The following is a 24,400-nucleotide window of genomic DNA, read 5'->3' as shown; positions in this document are numbered from 1 at the left end:
ACAAGTTGTTTGTGTCCCTGAGATCTCCTGACACATTTCCATGTATAGGTTGTCCATATACATATAATTTATTGTTATACGTGTCTGTTATAATGTCTACAGTGGTACCTCGGGTTAAGTACTTAATTCGTTCCGGAGGTCTGTTCTTAACCTGAAACTGTTCTTAACCTGAAGCACCACTTTAGCTAATGGGGCCTCCCGCCGCCGCGCTGCCAGAGCCTGATTTCTGTTCTCATCCTGAAGCAAAGTTCTTAACCCAAGGTACTTTTTCTGGGTTAGCAGAGTCTGTAACCTGAAGCATATGTAACCTGAGGTACCACTGTATTATGATCATATTGTATGTGTGACCACCTCTAGCTAAAATAAGTTAGGGGGGAGTGGTATTTGTTATGTTACATTTATCTCTCTGTCCTGAAGTGCTGAGTTTGAGATTTCCCCCCTCCTCACAAGAACTCTGTCCATGAGGTTAAGCTGCACATTAGGCTAGGCTAGCCTAGGCTAGGCAAACCACCCAGAGACTGTCATGGCTGAGTGTGAACCTGAACTGCCAACACCCAAGAAAGAGGCCTCCATTAGGTGGCCACTCATTGAACATTTATGCTTCCTTGTTCCATTTTATGAGGAACATCCTGCCAAAGGCTTCAGTTGTGAAGATCATACAAATTTATTTATTCTCTCTGCAAATTCTGTTTACTTCTTTCTTACAATCCCTACTATCTTTTGATACTTAGAGCAGCCAAGAATGTTCTAAGTTGAGGAAGTTCCAGGCTTGAAGAACAAACACAACAACATTGGGAGACTGTTTATGTAACTCTCACACTGTAACATTTAATTTGCTTTTCGGGAAATGGCAAATAATTAAGGTTAAGTAAATAAGTAAGTGAGAGAAAGGGAGTCTCAAATGCCCAATGCAGAAAGCATAACATCCAGTTTGCATTAAGACGGAGGCTTACCTGGAGAGAATGCCCAGTGGGACTCAAACTGAATCGAAATGTTTCATTGAATGAAGGCTCTCGGTCATGCCTGCATACTCTTGTTTTCTTCTTAATTACTCTCTTTTGAGTTGCAAGGTTGACAACGTACAGCTTCACATACAGATCTGTTCAAATAAGCAGTTCAACCTGTCATACAGAACCTCATTAGGTGTCTTTGCTGCTAACTCATTTAGCATTAAATTAGTTAATGGTTATTTAAGATGAGGGAAACTTCTCTCTGCTGTTTCCCTCGATATCAAAATGAGGTAATTCCAGGAGAGCTGAAATTCAGAGCCCTGAAAGCAAATTCTTTCCCAATGAGTACATAAATTTACTGAATGGAATAGTTTAGAAATCTTTCATATAAGAGATGAAGCTGAGATGAAAAAAACTGCACATTATTTTTTGGGGAAAATGAAACAAACCAGAGGTACTTCAAGCAGAAACAGGTATTGACATATAATTATTCTATGCTATTTCAGTTCTTTTTGGATAATGCTACCTTAGAAAGGAATAGCTTTCCTGTCATAAAGAGGTTTGCCACTCTTGACTTGAAGCACTTTAAGTTTGGAGAGGAGTGAGATTTTAAATTTTGAATTCTGAGTCCTGTGATCATTACAGTCCAACTGCTAAGCAGATCCAAAAATGTAAAAAGCTAGATGGCTAAATACCGTATTTTTCGCGCCATTGGACGCACCGGACCATAGGACGCAGCGGACCATAGGAGGGGGAGAACAGGGGAAAAATTTTTTTCCTTGTTCTCCCCCTCTAAAACAAGGTACATGTTCAAGGTACATTCACCAGAGCTTGTGGGGCTGGCGGTGGGGGGAAGCGCTGCTTTCCCCCACCGCCAGGCTCAAAGATCCCTGAAGCCTTTGGAGCGCAGTGCCCCGCTGCCCTACAGAGGTTTGTGCGCAGCCGTCCCCAAGCTAGAACAGCAAGACGGAGCCCTCTGTCTCGCTGTTCTGGCTTGGGAACAGCCTTGCTAGCTTCTGCAGGACAGCGGGGTGAAGGCACCCTGCTGCCCTGCAGAGGTTTGCGCGCAGCTGTCCCCAAGCTAGAGCAGCGAGACGGAGCCCTCCGTCTCGCTGTTCTGGCTTAGGAACAGCCTTGCTAGCTTCTGCAGGACAGCGGGGTGAAGGCACCGTCCCCAAGCTAGAGCAGCGAGACGGAGTGCTCCACAGTGCTCCGTCTTCCTGTTCTGGCTTTGGGCTTAGCGGCGCAGCCTGCATTCGCTCTATAGGATGCACACACATTTCCCCTTAATTTTTCGAGGGGGAAATGTGCGTCCTATAGAACGAAAAATACGGTACATGGTAAAAGGGCCTCTTGTCTGCTGTAGGTAACACCTCCCTCATCCCTTTCAGAAAAGGGTGAAACTCAGTGTCAGGTAACATGCTTTGAATGCAAACAATCTCAGGTTCAGTCACCAGAATGACCGGATTGGGCTGAGAAACACGCCTCTCTTAAATCCTGGAGAACCAGGCTGCCAGTCAGCTCAGACCTGGGATGGGGAACTGCAGCTCTCCAGATGTTTTTGGATCACCCATGTTGGCTGGGACTGATGGGAGTCCAAACATCTGGAGAGCCACAGGATTCCCATCCCTGGTGCAGACAATACTGAGACAGATGTACCAATGGCCTGACTTGATATTAGGCAGATTCCTATGGGAATCAAACTTACATAGAAGCCGTGCGCGATTGGCTGAGGTGTTTCAGAGCCTTTCGACAAAGCAACATGCCATGTTTTATATGTATGATGCTTCTCAGTAGCCATTAGGGAGGAGGCTGGTGAGATATTTACCAGTTTGCATTGTGTCGAGCACAAATACCTAGGTAAATAAAGCTCTTGCAAAGCACTCTTGGGAGGGAGCAATTTGTGCTGAGGGAAGAGACCTGCCAGACCTGTTTTCCCCAGGAGCAGCTCTCCTCACCACCGCCACACCTGCAATGGTCCAGATCCATGTATGTGGCATTAACCTGAGTCTCTGGGACCCTTCAAGGGGAAAAGGAATGGGAGGGGAGTTTGGGAGACATGGGGGCTGAATGAAGAGCATTATGTACCTGTCTGCACCTTGCATCTTTGTCGCTGTAAATCGCTCTCTCCTGAAGACGCCTGGTTAGGCAGAAAGACCCCCCCCTCCTTACTACTACACTTATTTATTTTTAGGAACACCCCCCCAACCATCTGTAGAGAAAACAATAACGAATGAATGCTATAAGCAATGGATATGATACATGTGTGTCAATAACTAAAAACAAAATTGAAATCTTACCATCCTTATGGGTTTACCACTCATTTTAAAACGTATTTTATGTATTAAAATGCTGGTTTACAATTGATACCTGGTAAGTGATCTGGAGATTTAAACTTGTAGGTGATATTTCTGCACTGAAGGATCTCAACTATCAGCTGTTCCCCATCAGTCTTCATTTCCTTCTTTAAAGCAATCTTGATTTCGCCCATCACCTGGGTTTTACCTGTAAAAGGGGGAGGGGTCAGATCAGCTATAGCAAAAGGTGCACGTAAGTATTCCACAAAGCTAATACTTCCAAGTTAAAAGGAACTTTCCAAACAATAATACAAGTAATATAAGCTACAAGCTAGCACAGGGTCTTTATAGTCTTGGTATAAATGATCACAAGATGTGGCTGTAATTATTTTAGGGCAGACTCAGGAATTGACAGCAACTCCCCAGTTGGCTGAAAGGTACATTTCATTTCTTTTTTAAAAAATATTTATTAGAGTTTCCAATTTTTTACAAACAAAAAGAAAAAAGCAAACATAAAAAACACATTAAAAACACATAAATTTCACAACTTATTTTCTCATAACATATTTCCCTGACCTCCTCATACCTCCCCTTCTTGTATATCCAGTTCAAATTATTTATACAGCAAATCCTTATCTCAAAGCATTACAGCTTAAAAAGAAAAGAAAAAAACACACCTTATTTTCTCTCCAACATCTTAGATTATTATAACTTTAAGTTCTTGCTTATAAAAAGAAAACCATTTTATCATATTCCTTTTACCATTACAGCTAGAAGCCACTTAATTTCAATCCAACATCATTCAATATTCCTTAATTTTACAGTATTTTTGTAGATAATCCTTAATTTTTTTCCAATTTTCTTATGCTGACTCTTCTCCCTGGTCACGGATTCTGCCAGTCATTTCTGCCAGTCCCATACAGTCAATCAGCTTCATCTGCCATTCTTCCAAAGTGGGCAAATGTTGCATCTTCCAATACTTTGCAATAAGTATTCTTGCTGCTGTCGTTGCAGACCCAGTCCCCGCGGAGCCGATTCCCTCCGGAGCTCGGAGGGAATCCGCCATTCATCGCTGGCGCTGACCGGAAGTCCTGGTACATTTCATTTCTTCATGCTTGGTAACTTGCCGAAGTGCATTTAACCTTGTATTATTTTTAAAGAGTTGCATTTGTAAGAAATGGTAGTGTATTGCTGTGTTGGCATATTAAAAACAAAATAGGGAAAAGGCTGCTTGCCTGATTTCTAATGGGATGGCGTTCTGCAGAATCAGGCCCATGAAACTGAACGGTGACACCTCATTCACTCAAGGAATGCTTCTGACCACAAGCCCCTTCAGGTATCCTGGGCCTACCTAGATGTCCACGTCTTCCTGTGAAATGACCCTAAATGTCATTTTGGGCACTAGCGGCACCTTTGACCCTTCGTGAACATAATTCAGTTTGGCATTTTAATTCCCTCATGAATTAAGCCTGCCATTGGAATTTCAGCAATGGGAAACTTCGGCAGAAAGCACTGGCTCAGTTGAGAAGCTTTTGATGCACTGTAGAGACTATGTGGGAGTTCTGCCAACTACATTATCTGCAATCAGGTGACTCACAAACCACATTTATCACACTGAGTGTAAATGGTAGGTAATCTAATTTCATTTCTCTTCCAGGAACCAATCTTACTTTGCTTCCAGTTCTGTAGAACATCAACCATGGCATCCTTCTGAAGGCATACTATTTCTGGGATTCTGTTCCTGCCTGAAGCGCTTATTCTATAAAGTTCTGTTATGGCACTATGGCTCACCCCTGCGCCACAAAGTTCTGTAGGGTGCTATCTGGTCTCCCATGGGAGTTAGGCCACCTAGGGATTTGAAGTCACATGCCACCATTGGTCACACCAAGCTCTGCTTCTCATTTACACCTGAGGCAAGTGAGGCCATGGGGATGTTAAACAGGTATATTGGCGCTCTAGTGGATTGGATGAGGCCAATAAATTGGAGTACAAATTGGGTGGGTGGTTTCTCTGTGCAATGCAGCTAATTTTATTTATTTATTGCATTTAAAGGCCACTCTTTTCTCCAAAGAGCTCACGGTGGTGTACTCCTCCTCCTTTAATCTCAATCATGCAAGGAAGGTTAGGATGAGAGACCGCGGCTGGCTCAAGTTCACCCAGTGAAATTCATGACCATGTGGGGATTTGACGCCTGGTCTCCCAGGTCAGACACTCTTATCCATTGAACCTACACAATTAGGTTTGTATTCCGGGGATTTAATCCTAGAGCCCCAAGGTGCCTCCGGGACAAATCCTTTGTCGGATCTCAAGCCTTATCAGAGGAACTGGCCACTCTCCAGGCACCCGGCTTGATCTCCTTGTTGACCTCCCTGTCTGCATTCCCGGCAGGATACAGGCTAGGTCACTATCGGCGATCCCCCTCAAGTGTGAGGAGAACACACCACTCTTCCCTGCTCCCTGCCTCCCCCAGGGAGGGGAAAGAGATAGACAGAAATGTATTTACATGCCTTTATTTCTGTCTTTGCAGCATTACAGAGAAACGCGTCTGCTCTCTTCAGACACCAACAGCAGAGAGACAAACTCCACCTCCTGTACTTCCTGTACAGGTCAAATGACACTCTGAGTTAACATCCGGTGCTCAGCACAGTGAATAGACTGCCCCTTTGTTCTCACGGTACAGTCCCAAACATTTACATCCTGTTTTGCTTTCCAGCCAGCTGCAGCTTGCTGCTGCATTGCTCCTTTTCCGTAACATCCTTCCCTCATCTTTGACTTCTGTGGCAGCTGTGGTCCTTTCCTGGGCAGTGCCACGCTGTGGTAACCTCCAAGTCATTGCAACACACAGCATGTGGGGCTGCTTCTGGAGGGTTTCAGAAACTGCAGTCACTTCAGACCAGGGATAGGCAACCTAAGGCCCATGGGCCACAAGCGACCCACAGGGGTTGTTTAACCGAGCCGCCCCCAAACCACTTGGCGAGTCCCTGTGCACTGCGCTAAACCGGTGCAGCGTGGTGTGGGGCCTCGCTTCTGAGGTGCTGGAAACTGCATCTGCACAAGCCAAAAATTGCGTCTGTGCAGACACAGACGCCGGAAATCGTGGCTGCGTGCGCTCACGCATGTGCACAATCCGGCCCACGGAGGTGCGCAATCTGGCCCACAGAGGGATCTCCACTGAACCGGCCCAGGCAAGTTAAACCTTGCCACCCGCTGCTTCAGACTATAACTTCCAGACTGATAATGGGGAATGGGCATTGGCTTTCAGCATAGGCGGCAACTCCTAGGGACCGAGGCAGTTTTGGACCCCAAATGAATTTTTTTGAGAACGTCGGTCCCGAAGCAAGAAAAATTGATGGACTATGCAGAACTGGCAAAACTGACATATAAGCTACGGGACAAGGATAACTGTGACTTTAAGGATGAATGGGAACCCTTTCAGGGACGCGGACTTATAAAAAATATTGGGGGGGCCCGGGAAAGCTCATGAATAATAAATAAGCTCATGAATATGCAAATAAAGTGGCTCCGGCCCTAAATAGGGCAAGCCACGCCCCCCCCAGCCAGCCGATTGGCTGGCTGGGAGGTGTGGCCAGTCGGGATTCCCCTGTTCTCGCGGGGGCTGAAACCGCCAGGAGGAAGGAAATTCCCCCCGGCAGTGCCTTGGCAGTGGCGGTGGTGCTGCGAAGCAGCGAGGCAGGAGCCCCCGCCCCCGGCGCTCTGCTGGAAGGGCGCCCGAGATTATTGGGGGGGCTGAGCCCCCCAAAAATTTTTTTTGAGGGGGCTCGAGCCCCCTCAAGCCCCATGGAGTCGGCGCCTATGAACCCTTTACAAAGTATCTGAAGACGCAACAAAGCAAACTGGACTCCTTGGCAGGTTTTGAATAAACATTCACAAACTTTTCTATTGATGACAATCAGCTAAATAGTTTGAGGATCTATACAACTTTGTAACATGCAGAAAACAGCATTCTTAGAGAAACCAAAGACTGGAACTGAGGGAAGTCGGGGGTGGGTTCTGTGTGGGAGGGGGGAGGGAGGAAAAATGGGGGAAAAAACAAGGATGATATGTTTTTGGGTAATATGACTTGTTATAATTTTGAATAAAAAATAAATAATAAAAAAGAGGATGTCAGTCCCCGTCATGTTGCCCCTCCCAAAACTCTAGAGAATATGGCGCCTCTGGCTTTCAGTCTGTTTCCAAGCCTAATTCAAAGCGCTGACATTTATTTTATTTATTTTCATTTTCTTAATCGTATTAAATTTATATAAATTTATATACAGCCCTTCATCACGAGATCTCAGGGCAGTTCACAGAATAAAATTCAAGATAAAAACACAGGTAAACAATTAAAGATATTTAATGAAGGTGCCAGGTGGACCTTCCTGGGGAGAGCATTCCACAAGCGGGGAGCCAAAAATTACGGCAAAATATGTATTTAAATAGGTATTTCATCTCGGTGTACACATTTCTAACCAGGGTATAGATTTTGCATTTAGATATCTGAAATTTGAAGGATAACTATGTTCTAAATCTATGCATTTGTCTAGGAATAAAAATTAGGTTGGTTCAATTGAAAAAGCAGACAGAACAAAATTTCCCTCCTGCTTGAATTGGAGCATATTATTTTCTCATTGTGAGTGCAAATTACTGTACTCAGTATCTTCTAAGAGTACATCTGTTTTGGTGCCCTGGCATAAACTATAATTCTTCTCATAAAGTCAATCTGGATGAACATTTAACTATGTTGATGTCAACAAGAGTAGACTTTTAGTTGAATTGGCAGGTACTTAGTCTTGTATCAACTTGGCCTCTGGAAAGGTAATATAATGTGGCGTGGAGCTGTTCAAAAGCATTCACAATCCCAAATACGCAGAAACCCACCCAAAAACATAATGCAGGTTTTTCCTCTCCTCGCCAACCCCCCTCCCCGAGATTACTGTCTCCGCAGATTCGTCTAGGAATGATTGGAAAACCTAAATGCAATTTTCAATTGCCCACAGGGGGGAGCAAGCCAACGCCACAAAACAATACTGTAGTCAGAAACCACAAAAATCAGCCTGCTCAATGTTCTTCCTGTATTTTGGCTTCTCTCCCCTGATAAAAACCCCTATTTTGAATTTTCATATAGTCCATTTTAGCTCATATACATTTTAGCTCATTTTGAAGTAGCTGCCTAATTAAAGTATTTTGTGTGTGTGTTTGTGTTTAAATACAACCTTACAAAACAAAACAGAGCAGAACCCAGCACTTTATTTATTTAGGGAATGTAGCTCAGTGAGAGAGACATGTATACGGTGCCAGTTTCAATCCTCAACATCTCAAAGTAGGGGTGGGGAAAATCACCACTTGAAACCCCTGCACTGATAGCTTCCTATGTAATAATTTAAGTTTAAGTCAGCTTCCTATGTAGTAATTTGTCCTTCATTAAGTTCTAAGAATGATCCCCGTTTTCTCTCTGTGCTGAACATATGCTGCGGATGCGATCTAATAGTTTCACTCAAAATGGCCATGTGAATTGAGCAATACATAGATACTTGGTGCCGCACAACTTTGCTAAAATGTGCTGGATTTTTAAAAACTGGAAATATTTCAATTTGATAGAGAAAAGGTATGATAAGTAATGCCTAAGGTCTTATCCACAAGTACCTTTCGCCCTGCTCTTTCCAGGCAGATGTCTGCACTTTTAACGCTCTGTGTCCAAGCATTATTTTTGCCCTGAGCTTTCATGGCAAAAAACATGCTCTGTAAAGTAGAATCAGAGCAAATCTCAATTCAGGTTTTCCACAGATGGACTTTTGCTCTGATTGAACTGTAAAGAGCAGGTTTTCATGGGGAAAGCTCCAGAGCAACAAAAAAAGGGTGCTTGATTATGAAACTTTAAATCATGGACTGTGCCTGGAAAGAGCGGAGGAAAGTTAAGTGAGGACAAGTCTGAAATGTTCTCTATGGTTCACTGGCAGATGTGCATTTTGAAATTATACTCTGTATACATACTGACTTCAGGTCCCTCCTAAGTTCCCATAATCTGGTCAGTAAAAACCACTATGAAGCTGCTAACTTTTTGCCCAAACTCATAATTCTTTTTAAATCCCATGCTTCTTTTTTTATACCCAGCACAAAATAGCACCACTATTTTATATCTGTTCTGAGTGTTTGCCTTAAAAGAGCTACGATACTTGCATTTCATGGGTTTTATTGTGCTTAGTTATTGATTTAAACGTGTAAAAAGTCAAAAAGAAACAGCTGGAGGACATTTTCTTATAGTCAAATCCTATGGCGGGAAATTTCATCCATGCATCCCTGTGCATAGCTGTCAACTTACAGATTTGAAAATAAGGGATCAGCAGCCAAAATAAGGGATCAACAATTACTTTGATAAAATACATATTTTGTTGTGTGCAAATGGCTTTAGATACCTATTAGGTCCATAAATTACCATATAGCATATATTCAACACAAGAAAAGCAACAATTTGTTGTTGACAAAGGGCAGCTGGACATAGAAAGGGCCCCATTACCTTCAGTAGCTTATTTAAGGGACATCATCAATAAGGGACAGCAGCGGGACATGGCGCTGGAATAAGGGACTGTCCTGCCAAATAAGGGACGCTTGACAGCTATGTCCCTATGTCATCTTCTGGGCTCCCCCAGCCCTATTTAGTACATCTATGACTGCAATGCATGCACATACCAAAAATGTTTTTGTTTGTTTTTAACTATATTGAAATATTTTAATAATTAATAAAATGAATTAATGTGGTGGGAATGGCTGGGAAGAAAACACTGGCCTTACTTGCCAGGCAACTGGCCTGGAGGTAAAAACACCCTCGGCACACCAGCTTAAAACCAGAGTGTTGGTAATTCCATCATTAACAAAGATCTGCTAGTGTTGTGGCTCAGAACGCTCCCCAGTGCATGAAAGGCACCGGCCCCTCTATGAAACGCGCAAACCCCTTTTCAGGTAGAGAGAAAGCAGGAGAGCAAGCTCAGATTTCAAAATACACTGAATCTGTCTACCCGGATGCACAATGTCACACTTCATAATCACATCTGCCTAGGGAACTGCATAGCAGCTTCAAATTTAGACCCGTCATTTACACCTTGAACAACATGTGAACTTTCTGAATGTATCTGTGTGCATGTGTACGCGAGCACAGAATAAAGTTAGGCCTCTATTTTTAAATAAATCACAGGCCTGCAGAGAAACTGATATTTTAATCCTTTCTATGCAATTAAATGACAGTATTGATTTTTCGCCTGGCTAAAATAAGTTTAAAATGTTTAGTCCAAGACACGTTATTGCTGTCTGCCACAACTTACTCCCTGTGTTTTTATACCTTCACTGTGCATGGAGGGAGTCCAGACCTTGCAGCAAGGTCATATCAAGAAGGGCTTGTCTCCCATAGCAGCGTAGCCCTGGAGTCCAAGGCATCTCTCAGCCATCAGCCAGCCTGCCCAATATGGATCCCATTCTTTCTTCTTCCTTCTTCTTCCCAGCAAGCCTTGCTCAAGACTCTTTCCCCCTGTCACCTCACACCCAGTTACCCTGGCAACCTTCCAAATCCCCAGTCTCTATTCACACCTCAGGGCAAGGGGGAAGGACAGTTCTCTTGCCTTGCCAATGGCCCTCAATGAATCTGTATTGTTTCTTAAGAGCCCTGATTCGACCAGGTCATTTTGCATAGGCTAGCTCACATCCCAAACAATAAAAAACCTATCATTTATTAATTTATTGGGTGGCAGTGGGGGGTTCTCCCCCAAATCCATAGCAATAATAAACACTGCCCCTCTCAAGTATCAGTGTGTTTGTCTCCTGTTTACAAGGAGCTGCCATATGAGACCATGGCTTCATCTAGCTCTGACTGGCTCTGCGTGGCCTCAGTCTGGTCCTCCTGGAAATATGGGCCTGCAATTCCTATCAGCCCCACCCGGCACATGGCCCAGGGGCCACGGGTGATGGAGCTGGAATCCAACAACATATGGACGGCCACAAGTTCCCCATGTCTGATCGACGGTCTCCTGTCAGAGAGAGAAGTCCTGTTACCTGATCATTCTCAAGACTGACAACATCTGAGACTGACCCTGAGAACTGTTCCATGAATGTGTGGTTAATATTAGAAGAGTTTGAAGAAGAGTTTGGATTTGATATCCCGCCTTTCACTTCCTTTAAGGAGTCTCAAAGTGGCTAACATTCTCCTTTCCCTTCCTGCCCCACAACAAACACTCTGTGAGGTGAGTGGGGCTGAGAGACTTCAGAGAAGTGTGACTGGCCCAAGGTCACCCAGCAGCTGCATGTGGAGGAGCGGAGACGCGAACCCGGTTCCCCAGATTACGAGACTACCGCTCTTAACCACTACACCACACTGGCTTGCTTCTCCTCCTGGATGCAAATCAACTTCCCAACCTAGTTTGCAGTGGGAAAGAAGCCGTGTTGTGGCTCACTACTCTGGAGAAATGCCACAGCCATTCAATACCAGCCTGAGCGACTCTGCACCTCGCAGGGATGATGTGTTAATTGCTTGAAAGTGGGAACAGGCAACAGCATTACTGGGGAAAGTGAGAACATTGTCATAGTATATTGTAGAATGGCAGACCAAATTCCAGAAGGGCAGCTATTTCGGTCTGTTGCAGCCAAACCAGCAAAGGAACGTGCGGCATTTCAAAGACGAGCAAATTGATGGCGGCATAAGCTTTCATGGGCTATGGCTCTCCTCACACCAGATACATGAAATGGACTAGAAAGAGGTTTGTTTACTTGAAACATGCTCATCCTGCATTTTCCATGGCTCGAGGCAGCTTACAAAGAAATTTAAAATCAAACTGAATAAGATATATATATATATATATATATATATATATATATATATATATATATATAGAGAGAGAGAGAGAGAGAGAGAGAGAGAGATATACTTTTGGGAGGGAGGGCATTTTGCACCATCTGTGGAGCAAAAGGGCCAAGGAAATGCAAAAAGTAGGAGCTGGTACATTGGAGAGCACAATTCTGCATAGTGAGAAACAGCTCATTCTTACGCCTTCTGCACCAATTATTATGGTCTGCAGAGAGGAAGTTACCCCCAATGGTTATCAAGCCCAAATAAACTGAACAACGAGAAAAAACTGTACAAGAGCTGCACTTGCACAGACTCTCTACATCCATTTTTGCATGCAGGTCACTGCATGGATTTCCAGTTGACTTCTTATCCTAAGACATCTAATGCCATTCGCACAGGCCACCAAACATTCCTGATTTGCTTTTCTTTTAATGCGACAGCTTGATGCTCCATGTTCTTTGCTCATGGAGACAATGCTTTTGGAGTCTTCTCCCTTTACTCTTTCTGCTGCTTTAGGCTTCCTGGTGGTTGTACATTTCCAGCTCCTATATCCCGGAGAGCCCAAGAGCGGATTAAAACTGTTCTGCAGTCCCTGCTACTGTTCGGAAATGAAAACAGTGGCAACAAAAAGCTCCTTTCAGAGACCATCCATTTTACTGTCAACTCGAAAGAAAGGATGCTTGAGGGGAAAAGCTTTAAATATAACAGGAGCTGCATCAACAACTTAGCATGGCATGAAAGCAGGATCTTGTCGGAAGCTGTTTCCACTGGGAGCAAGAAGGGGGGGGGGGTAGATGTGTGGCTGGTTAGCCATCTTTCTTTACCTTTCAGTAAAGTGTCAGGGTGGACTCCAATTCCTAACACGGCTTATGTACACCGGAGGCAAAAGAATGGGACACACTGTTCATATTGATCAACTTCTACAAAGGGGGTGGGGGAGATAACTAGATCAAGGTTTTCTGGCTATTTTGGATGTAGAATCATAGAACTGTAGAGTTGGAAGGGACCAAGAGGATCTTCTACTCTAACCCCCTGCAAATCAGGAATATTTCCTTCAACGATAGAGGTGCTGGTGAAAACCAGTTGTATTCCTGTACCATTTGCTGGGACAAAGGTCCCTTGCCTCTGCTATATACAATTGTTATCTGCATTAGCTGCTCAACTTACCTAACATCTACATGGGCTCTTTACATCCTGAACTTGACATTAGTGTAGACAGCAGTGATTGTTTTAGAACTGTGGTCCTAAGAACTATAATTTATAAATCTCCATTGGTGGTTTCTTGGAATAATTAAGTAGAATGTAGCTCAGTGAGTCAGCTTAGGAGGTTTATTGCAACATAAACATTAAACACCAACACTATAAAAGGGCCAGTATAAGGGCAGTGAGCTGAGATAACAGGAAGCATAAAGAACCATAAAAATTACAGAGGACTGAGAAGCCTGAGGAAATTTAAGAAGTGTTTCCTTCATACCACCAGGGTGTCATGGTGGGCCATGTAAGTGAGTTCATGACTGAGGTGAGATAAGACCAAAACCAGGAAGTTCTTGATTTGTTACTTGGTCTCTTGCAGGGCAACGCTAACCATGTTTACTCAGAAGCATGTTTCACTGAATTCAATAGAGGTTACTCCCAGGTAAGAGTATCCTGTCTTGGAAGAACTGGGTGCCACTCCCTTCTTTGATGAGCTGAAGAATGTCATCAACTCTCAGGCATGTGGTAAAGGCCCAAGACAAGGCCGAATCCTAACAGAAGTGTTGGAAACTTCAGTTCTTCTCCCATGACACACCTCCACAGCCTCCTCTTGCAGAGTTGGGAACAAGGATCTGTGCCACAAGACATGTGTGACTCCAGCATTGTGACTCTCTACAAGAGCAAAGGTGACCGTCAAGACTGCAACAACTACCATGGGATCTCCCTGCTGAGTACTGTGGGGAAAGCCTTTGCTCATGCAGTTCTCAACAGAGTACAGTGACTTACTGGCAGGGTCTATCCTGAGTCACTTTAGAGCTCAGGATTGCAGCCGTAGCCCTGCTTTTATCGTCATTTAAATGAATCTTTTCTTCCCGCATGCTAACAACTGCAAACCACATATAGCACTCAGAACACCAGCTATAAATGGATGCCTTGGTGTGACTCGAATCTGAAGACCTTAAACAGTTGAAAGATTGTGTGATTCAACTTGACAAGTAAGTGAATCAAAGGCTAGTACTCAAGAGCTCAGATCTAGGTGTAGGAGGTGAAAAAGACAAAAAATACATTTTCAGTGGTTGTTTTCATATCATGGTGAATGGCACGGTTTAGCGGGAAGACACTGCAATGAAAATTTCTGTTACTATATATCTTATATGGCTGTTTCTTTGTATATATTTTAAAATTTTTGTACATGGGTGTTTTAAGATGGTCTACATCTCTAATGCCTAATAAAGGTTTGGCGAAAGAAAGAAAGGTTTCATATCAGCAGCTCATGCCACACACCGTACACTCACAAATGGCAAGATCAAATTGTTAATAAAATCCATTGTCTGATTCCTCTTTCACTGAAATGCTAAGAGAAGGCAAAGTGGATATGAATGAAGCTAAGTGTGCAAAGGGAGAAGCCGGAAGGGACTTAACAGCATGCACAGAATGGCCTAGAGAAATCTCAGAGGCAAGATGGACCATCAGAAAAGCAATGACAGAGCAACGCAAAAGCTTCCTTTTATTTGTAGAAACAGTTGTCAAGAACCAAAGGATGCTGTTCATCTTATGGAAAGCCCTGATCTTAAAACCATGTTCCACTGACAGTTCTGAGAGGAGGTCACAAAGGGGAAATCAGAACATTCAGATGCAGGAGAAAAAACACAAGTAATAGGCTACTCACATGCGAAATATTGTTTCCTATTACCCTGTTTCTTGACAGGTAGAAAGTTTCAGAGCTACTGTTTACAGGGTCACTTTCTTCGCCCGGGGGGTGGGGCAGAGGTATGGGGGTGTATTAGATCCTTGCTACATTTTATCCCTATTTAGGGAAGTTTTTAATAACTGATGTTTAAATGTACTTTTAATCTTTCGTTGGAAGCGGCCCAGAGTGGCTGGAGAAGCCCAACTAGATGGGCAGGGTATGTATGTATGAATGAATAAATGAATGAATGAATGAATGAATGAATGAATGAATAAATAAATAAATAAATCTGTATAAAAGGATGTGAGAGGAACAGAAATAATAAGAAATAATAATATTTTTAAAATTTATATCCCATCAATCTGGCTGGGTTTCCCCAGCCACTCTGGAAGGCTTAAAACATACATAAAAACACAACAAAAAATCAAATATAAAACATCAAGAAACAACCTATCCTATACAAGCAACAAAGAAACCAATAAATCAACAGAAACACATAACAACAACAACAACAAACAGTTTACAGTTATACCCAAATTAAAATAACTGCCAACCACAACTAAACATTAAACCAACACCAACCTGCCAAAAACAAAAGAGGAAACAAAATTAGAACCATTTAAAAACATTTTAGTCAGTTGCCCCAACCCAACAGTTGTTCCAGCAATGTCCCAGTGGCCTCCCAGGAGCCTCTTTTAGCTGTTCAGGGTGAGTCTGGGCTCTGCCCCTAGACCAGGTCAAAATGGGCCTTGCAGCAGAGAGAAGAAGAAGAAGAAGAAGAAGAAGAAGAAGAAGAAGAAGAAGAAGAAGAGGAGGAGTTTGGATTTGATATCCCGCTTTATCACTACCCTAAGGAGTCTCAAAGCGGCTAACAATCTCCTTTCCCTTCCTCCCCCACAACAAACACTCTGTGAGGTGAGTGGGGCTGAGAGACTTCAGAGAAGTGTGACTGGCCCAAGGTCACCCAGCAGCTGCAGGTGGAGGAGCGGAGACGCGAACCCGGTTCCCCAGATTACGAGACTACCGCTCTTAACCACTACACCACACTGGCTCTCAAGAGAAGGTCTTCCTTCCAGCACTCAGGGCAGCAGCAATGAGGGTCCTTCTTCACACAGTTGCAGAGTTAAATTATGGAATTCCCTCCCATAGGAGCTAGTGGTGCCACCACTTTAGATGGCTTTAGAAGAGCATCAGACCAATTCATGAAGAATAAGGACATCCATGGCTACTACTAGCCATGAGAGTGATGTTCCACCTACTTCCGTTGTTGGAGGTAGTATTGCCTCCAAAGGCCCGTTACTGGGAATTGCAAATGGGGAGAGTGTTGTTGCAACTGGGTCCTACTTGCAGGCTTCCTACAGGCTTATGTGAGAACAGATTGCTGGACCAGATGGTCCTTTGGCCTTATGTACTTACAGACAGAAAGCAGCAGGCAGGTACCAAGATATGGGACATCTGTTCTTGAAACCTGGTTAGGCCCTGCCCCCAGCAACCACCCACCATCAGTTTTACCTTGCCAGCTGATGTTTCTAAAATACAGGGCCCACAAGAAGAAATATGATGCTGAACACATATACACTTCCTCTACTGCTTGGTTTCCTGCTTGGCAGGGGGTTGGACTCAATGGCCCTTGTGGTCTCTTCCAACTCTATGATTCTATGATTCTACTGGCCAAGGTTCCATGGAACGGCTCTGCAAAGAAGATTTTAAAATATGAACCGGCTCGAAGAGTTCTGTGCAAATTAGAAGCTGTCTTGCAAACATCTTCAGTTGGTCCTAAAAACAGCATGATGTTACCAGTGCTTAGCTGGTGAAGGTTTTGAAGCGAAATGATCCCTAATTGTGAAGGATGCACCGTACCTGGCTAAATAGTTGCCAAATTTCCCAGTGTAGGAAGTTTCTGGAGAATGCATAGACTAGGGAGATTGCTAAGAACAATGGGTTAAAGGCAGGGGAACTTAAAGGAAGGAAGATTTAAAGTATTCTTACATCATGGGTCTTTAGTGCTATTAAGACTCCATTATCCTGGGGATGACTCCTTCTCAGCTTCCTAGAGTATGTCTTTGCAGTAAACAGCAGCATGCCAGAAAATAAAGAAACGTCTTGTACAGACTGATGCACACAGAGGACCAACTGCAGAGAAGAACCTTTCGATTGCTCAGTACCACTCTCTCAGCATGAAAGCAACTATTCAGCAACAGAGATCAAGCTCACTGATACTTTTCTCCTTTAAATATTTTGGCATTGATTAATCTCAGACTATCAAGAGCTCTAGACAGAAGATGTGACCCTGCTCAAGGCAGCACCAAACATACCTTTGTGATAAATGAGAAGTATTTTTTATGCAGCTATGAAGCAGTGAGATACAGGACACCCACTCCCCACAAAATATGTATGCCTGAAAATGCACTACACAACTTTTGTAAAAAAGTTAATATCTGGGCCAGATATTAGGCAAAGTACAAAATTTGTGGATATATTTGTGTACAATCCCCATTCCCTGTGCCAGATATCTTAACCCCCCCCCCCGTGTTACTGATCTAGAAGCTGTGATGTCATTTCTCCCAGGTAAAGGTAAATGGACCCCTGATCGTTAGGTCCAGTCACAGATTACTCTGGGCGCTCATCTCACTTTATTGGCCAAGGGAGCCGGCGTACAGCTTCCGGGTCATGTGGCCAGCAGGACTAAGCCGCTTCTGGCGAACCAGAGCAGCACACGAAAACGCCATTTGCCTTCCCACCAGAGCGGTACCTATTTATCTACTTGCACTTTGATGTGCTTTTGAACTGCTAGGTTGGCAGGAGTAGGGACTGAGCAACGGGAGCTCACTCCGTTGCGAGGATTCGAACTGCGACCTTCTGATCGGCAAGCCCTAGGCTCTGTGGTTGAACCCACAGTGCCACCTGTGTCCCTTCATTTCTCCCAAACTATGAGCAAATCTAAAAACTAGTAACCTCTCCAGTAGAAACATAAATATGATGGAACAGCAATGGACTGTACTGTAGCACATTTGAGGTGTGGAAGCATCAGCACAGAGGATGGGTGCCTGGATCAGCTCTATGGGCTTCTTTGGCTCCTCCGCACACCCATTTTAGTCCCAAAGGGCTTTGGGCTTGTTCACACTTCTGCCTGTGCCTTGCCTAGAAAGCATGGGGCGCAGCCGATTTCTGCTTGCCCCACTCCTTTGCAAGGGAAGTTCCACTCCTTAGCAATAGAGAAGAACAAGTGGCCTTCCAGGGGAAACCCAAATGGCGTTTTACTCCGACTGAGTGGTGAAGGGCGGTTTCCCTCAGGGGAAAGCAATGGGGCAAGAGGAAGCCGTTTGTCATGCCGCCTGATCCTATCTGTGTTTATCCAGAAGAAATCCCACTTTAGGCACTTCAGGGTATACAGTATTGGTTTATTTTTACTCAGGCCCCTTGCTGGAGATACAATGGGGCTCCACAAGAGTTGTTTCCTGCTGTTGCACAAAGAACATGGTTTATTGATTTATAAGGACTTTCAATGTTTTTTGCAATCTCCAGCCTCCTGCGCTTTTGGACATGACTTTGAAGACTAAAACTAAAAATAGATATTCAATTACCATTACAGTGTCTGCTATTAGGGAATTCAAGGTGGCCAGTTTTCTCTGCAAAATCTTGGCTCAATATTCATTTCCCTCAGATCAGCGCTCATATGGTCAGTAACTATGTTATATTGATTAAAATGATACTCACAGAGCAGGCTATCATTTAAAGAGAAATTGGATCTTTTGTTATATATCTGGTTAATTGTAGAGACAGTAGATAGCATAGATGCTGATGTGGCTTGCCAACCAGTGGTCTAAGGGGGGTATAGTCAGAGTCTGAGTAGCATGCCAGGGTTATTTGCATGTCCAGGGATAAGGTCAAGCGACAGTAATCAGCATAGAGATGAAGAACAAAATGGAACATTTCCAGCATGAAAACCATGGAAGAAAATGGGCCTAATCCGGGCCCCAGGACTTAGTTGCTGACCCCTGCTCTAAAGCTTAGTTTAAGGGATGTTGTGTTAACATTTACATTACAACATAGTTGGGACTTACCAGGCGGATGCTATAGGGACAACTCAGGTAACAATAACAACCATGTAGTAAACCTATAGAGCTCTGTCTTGGGGTCATCCCAGCGTGTGTAGGAAGTGATTGCACATTTAGAGTATTCAGTGATCTCAGTGATTGTTGCATGCAAAGCCAAAGAGAGTGGAAGGAAAGCATAACTCAGGTGCCATCTCACTTATATTTCAAATAACATCTGTGTGGCGCCAGAAAATAAATAAGTTGATCTAAACTGTGAAAAGGTGCAAAAAGGCCAAAAATGGCCCCAAGAGTAGGAAAATTGCAAAAACTACCACCATCAGTGCCACGTGAATCTGACCCACAGCAAAGCACCTGGGGGGTACCGGTCTACCTCTGAATCAGAAGCCAGGCACTTCAGGGTACCAGTCTACCCTCCTTGTTGTCATTTCCATGTTGTCCTCCAGCAAAGAGGAAGACTGAGAGCCACCATTACCACCATTGATGCCAGTCTTGTGGAAATCAGTGAAGGTTTGGGTAGGGTCTGTGAGAATCTTCATTCCATCTTTGGCTGCCCAAAGTTTCTAGACACCTTGCCACCAGCGTGAGGCAAACTGTAGTGTGAACAACAAGGAATGGCCCACCCCTCATGAGGTGCGTGCATTCATTTCTGCTCCTTATGGTAATATGGACTGATAAGAGAGAATAAACAAATCCGGGAGAGACTGCTGCACTAACTGCTGACATTCATTCCAAACCCTATTTTAGCCCTTGGAGCAACTAGTATCTTGCTTAGGAAGGTGAGAACGAACAAGCTTGATGCACATTATTTCCCCACGTACACTGATTGCTTTCCTCTATGTCTCCCTGGTTCACTGAACCAATGATCTTAAGCATCATTAGCTCTTCAGGGTTAAAATAAATCAAATATGCATACAGGAATAATAATTCAAAAGCTGACACCGTGTTATTTACTACCCACATCTCACCACAGAACTTTGGCTTCATCTTTGTAGCCATTATGTTACAAACGGCTGCATATATATTTTATACATCTGTGAGGTGATTGCAAGTGGAAGTATACACCTTAAATAATTGTCTCTGAATTATAATCTCTGCATAATTATTTTTGCAAAGAAGCCAGTTGTCAACATTTCATTGCACTTTCTAATATTGCCCTCAACGTGTCCTGTGCAAAAAGAGGTTGATTCGGTTTTTGGTGATGCTGGTGTAAAATTCTCACAACAGGAAGCACCTTTTTAATGAACTACAGTCTTTTTCGGAGATTTGTAATTCTCCCTAATGTCACTCTTCACAGCAACTATCTTAATGTGTAGCGTGTTTTTTCCAGGTGCTTCAGTATAGAAAATAAAAACCAACAGATAGTTTTCTATGAACTTTTAAAATGTATCGTTCTAATGTTGACAATATCCAGTTTACCTTCAGCCTCCATTAATCCCATTCCTGTTTGCTTCACTGGTTCTTGCCCATTCTGGCTCATCTTTCCTCTGTTGAAAAATACAGTTGAGCAGCTATTAAAAAAAAGCGTCCACCGTCAAATGATGCAATATACCACCCTGAGATCAATGGGGATAGGGCGGTATACAAATTGAATAAATAATATTTTTTTGATTAAAAATGTTTACAGGTTGACTCAATATGAAATGTTCATTTATTGGAATTCACGACCCATAATGGTTTTTAAATTTGCAAAAAGGCAGTGGCTATCAGCAGAAGCAACCCCTCCTCCCCACCTGCTTGTTCATTTCCAAATGCAAGCTGTTGCACAATTTGCCACATGAAGAACGCTTTCACACTCGGAAGAGATCCTCTGGTTGTAGCTGGATTCTTTTAACACTAGGAAAACAGATGGCAGCTGAAGGGATTGTTGCACAGGGATATCTCACAACCAGCATTCTGTTGGGAGGTGTGAGCCTGGCTTGGTGTCTGCTCAAGTGCTGGCCACCAGTAGCTTATGCGCTGTTTAAGATGTGCAAGAATGTTGTTTACGTGGGGCAGAGCGGGGCAAGGCCTTCACATGCAGGGACGGCACATCTCGTTTTCCCATGTGAGTTGAAACAGGAAGTGCTGCTCTTCCCTGCCATGCCTCTTCTGGTTTCTGGTGAGATTTCAGCAAGATCTCACCCGAAATCAGCACTGATCCTGGCACCACTTCTCCAGCAGCAGCAGCAGCAGCAGCAGCAGAGGAAGCTGCTTCATCCCCCCTGATCACAGGGCACTATGTGAATGTCTTTATGTGCGAACTGTGCCTTTGTCTGTGCTCACACACGAACAATTGGCCAGATATTCACTGTACCTTCTCACTTATCTGTAAATTGAAGGATAATTGAGATTGGGCAAACATCTGAAGCTGATGCCATTGGAGTAGTTCTGGGTAGAGCAGTGTCGCCCTATTTATTAATTATTATTTTTATTTTATTTATTAAATTTGTTAGTCGCTTTATCTTGCCCAGGGCAACCCAAAGTGACTTACAATCCAACAAATAGACAGCTGACTCCACTCCACAGAGATTCATAAAAACCAAGAGGAAAAAGAAATATATTAAATACATCTCACCTACTTCTAAAAGGCCAAATGCCTAGTTATAGAGGGAAGTATTTGCCTGGTGCCTAAAGATATATAATGGTGGTGCCAGGTGAACCACTCTGTGAAGACCCAGCCTCTGGACCTCTCAGGGGGGAGGCACACAAAAAAGGGCTTCAGATCATGATTGCACGGTCTGGCTCCATTCATATGGGAAGAGATGGTCTCACAAATTCTGTATAAACATTTGCTGTCTTGGATTTTACTAATAACCAGGATGTTTTGGTCAACCATATTTCATCATTCCTCTGTTGAAGGATTACCTGATCAATTTTCAGCTCCAATCAGTGTGTGAGCTCAGGCATCTTCCTATAGACATCTTTCCTAGAGGAACTTACTTTCAATATTTTAAAACATTCATCCTCAAGCAGTTCCCGAAGCTGTATTATATTAGTAGGGATTAGTATAAAATAATTACAGGCCTGAAGTTGAAAAATATGATTAAAACTTTTTTATTTGACTTCAGGGTATAATTTGTTTTTATCTACAGGCAGAAAGATTAAATATAAATTCTTAATCATATGGAAATTTGCAGCATGAATTGACTTTTCTACTAGAACTACTGAAGAGGAAACTTAAAAGAATAAGATGGATGATTTCTTTTTATCTTCTACTGACTTAGCGTACAAAAGCACTGCTGTCCTATAGCAAATCAAGGAAGACTTAATGCATATAAGTGCTTCTGAAATACAATCTCCTGGGGCCAAGTTTTGACTTTATTCCTTTTACGGACTTTAGAACATAAGGTTACGAGCCAGTTCTTTATAACCAAATGGAATCACTAGAGCAGGAAGTTTGCTGTTCTTCACTGGTACCTAAAACAGACGCATAGACCTTGTTCATTTGTCATATTGAGCAATAGTTAATGGTCTGTCACAATCACACCTTTCTAGTCTGTTCTACTCATCCCTTATTAGCACATGGAGGAAACAGACTACAATATCTAAACTAGGGATTATAGTTTGTTGTGCCCCCAATAAACCATGGTTTGTTTGAATGAAACAAACCACAATAATAATATTATTATAATAATAATTTACTATTTATACCCCGCCCATCTGGCTGGGTTTCCCCAGCCACTCTGGGCAGCTTCCAACAAAATATTAAAATGCAATGGTCGGTTAAACATTAAAAGGTTCCCTAAACAGGGCTGCCTTCAAATGTCTTCTAAACGTCTGGTAGTTGTTTTTCTCTTTGAAATCTGGTGGGAGGGCGTTCCACAGGGTGAGTGCCACTACCGAGAAGGCCCTCTGCCTGGTTCCCTGTAACTTAGCTTCTCACAATGAGGGAACCGCCTCGGAGCTGGACCTCAGTGTCCGGGTAGAACGATGGGGGTGGAGACGCTCCTTCAGGTATACAGGACCGAGGCCGTTTAGGGCTTTAAAGGTCAGCACCAACACTTTGAATTGTGCTCGGAAATGTACTGGGAGCCAATGTAGGTCTTTCAAGACCAATGTTATATGGTCTCGGCGGCCGCTCCCAGTCACCAGTCTAGCTGCTGCATTCTGGATTAGTTGTAATTTCCGAGTCACCTTTAAAGGTAGCCCCACGTAGAGCGCATTGCAGTAGTCCAAGCGAGAGATAACTAGAGCATGCACCACTCTGGCGTGTTTGGATGTAATGCTAACCTAGGGATCATAGGTTGTTCACAGCAAACCATTAACTATGATTTTACTATGAAATGTGAAATGAGCCACAGAAGAGAAAGACTTTGCAAGATTATCCAAACTGGGAGAGTAGAGAGGAGAGCAACTGCAACCTATTCTACCCTTGTCTCACAAGCCATAGTTCAAGTGGCCATAGTCCTGCTTCTGAGCCCTCAAACATATTGCCTTGGGAACAGAATAAAGCCTTGTCATTTATTGTGGTCCCCAAATACTGATTAGTCAGTTGATTAATCACTTGGCATTTCCTATGGTCAATAATGATTAGTCAGTTGAGAAGGAAATTTGCATTAGCAGAATATTTGTCAGGTACTGGCTTATTCATATATGTAATCAGCATAATAAATTCAGTTGATAGCTAGTTTTTCAGAGGGAAATGGGGAGGCTGGCTAGCTCCACCCTCTTCTTTATCTTTCTTCTCCTTCACCCTGGCAGAGACCCTCCTATCCTTGGCATACCCAAGGATTTGTCTATGTCCCTGCTGCCTTTCCTGCCCCACCTTGAAAGGGGGGAAGAAAAATTATTAGTGTCACTTCCAACAATATCAGAATTAGGTCATTTTCAAAAGTGGTGGGTTGGTTTGTTGCTTGTAAAACCTACACATATTTTACTTAAAAATGTGCAATTTCCCCCACTCTATTCTGCATTAATAAATTGGGTTCAGTATAACTCAGGGGAATGGCAGCTTTCGTCATAGGTCCCCCCCCACCCCAGAGTCCCCTGCTGAGGGTTCATTCTAAAACCAAACAACAAAGAAATCAAACTTTAAAAGGTGCCAAGGCCAAAAAAAACTCTCAACCTGTTTGTATTTGCATGTAATTTTGCAGGCTTAGTCCACTCGGGGTGGACTATTATGCCTGAAAACTTCAACCATTTCTATGAAATGGGGGGAAAGTTATAGCCATTTCAAAAATTCCCAATACAGTGGTACCTTGGGTTACATACGCTTCAGGTTACATACGCTTCAGGTTACAGACTCTGCTAACCCAGAAATAGTACCTCGGGTTAAGAACTTTGCTTCAGGATGAGAACAGAAATCGTGCTCTGGTGGCGCGGCAGCAGCGGGAGGCCCCATTAGCCAAAGTGGTGCTTCAGGTGAAGACCAGTTTCCGGTTAAGAATGGACCTCCGGAACGA

General features: G+C 43.4%; 1 protein-coding gene across 4 annotated transcripts in view; it reads right to left on the bottom strand.

Moving 5' to 3' along the window:
- The window catches only part of PCLO (piccolo presynaptic cytomatrix protein), a 239,349-nt gene that overhangs the window by 4,843 nt on the left and 210,106 nt on the right, over positions 1 to 24,400 (bottom strand). For all 4 annotated transcript variants that reach the window (XM_081191441.1, XM_081191442.1, XM_081191443.1 and 1 more), the window contains 3 exons: positions 20,436 to 20,503; positions 3,321 to 3,455; positions 954 to 1,099 (listed from right to left, as the gene is read on the bottom strand). In XM_081191441.1, the coding sequence (XP_081047567.1) occupies positions 954 to 1,099; positions 3,321 to 3,455; positions 20,436 to 20,503 (349 nt within the window). The remainder of the gene's footprint in view (positions 1 to 953; positions 1,100 to 3,320; positions 3,456 to 20,435; positions 20,504 to 24,400) is intronic.

Source organism: Podarcis bocagei (assembly GCF_964188305.1).
Source record: "Podarcis bocagei genome assembly, chromosome: 4".
NCBI lineage: Eukaryota > Metazoa > Chordata > Lepidosauria > Squamata > Lacertidae > Podarcis > Podarcis bocagei.
This window is presented reverse-complemented; position numbering and strand designations above follow the sequence as displayed.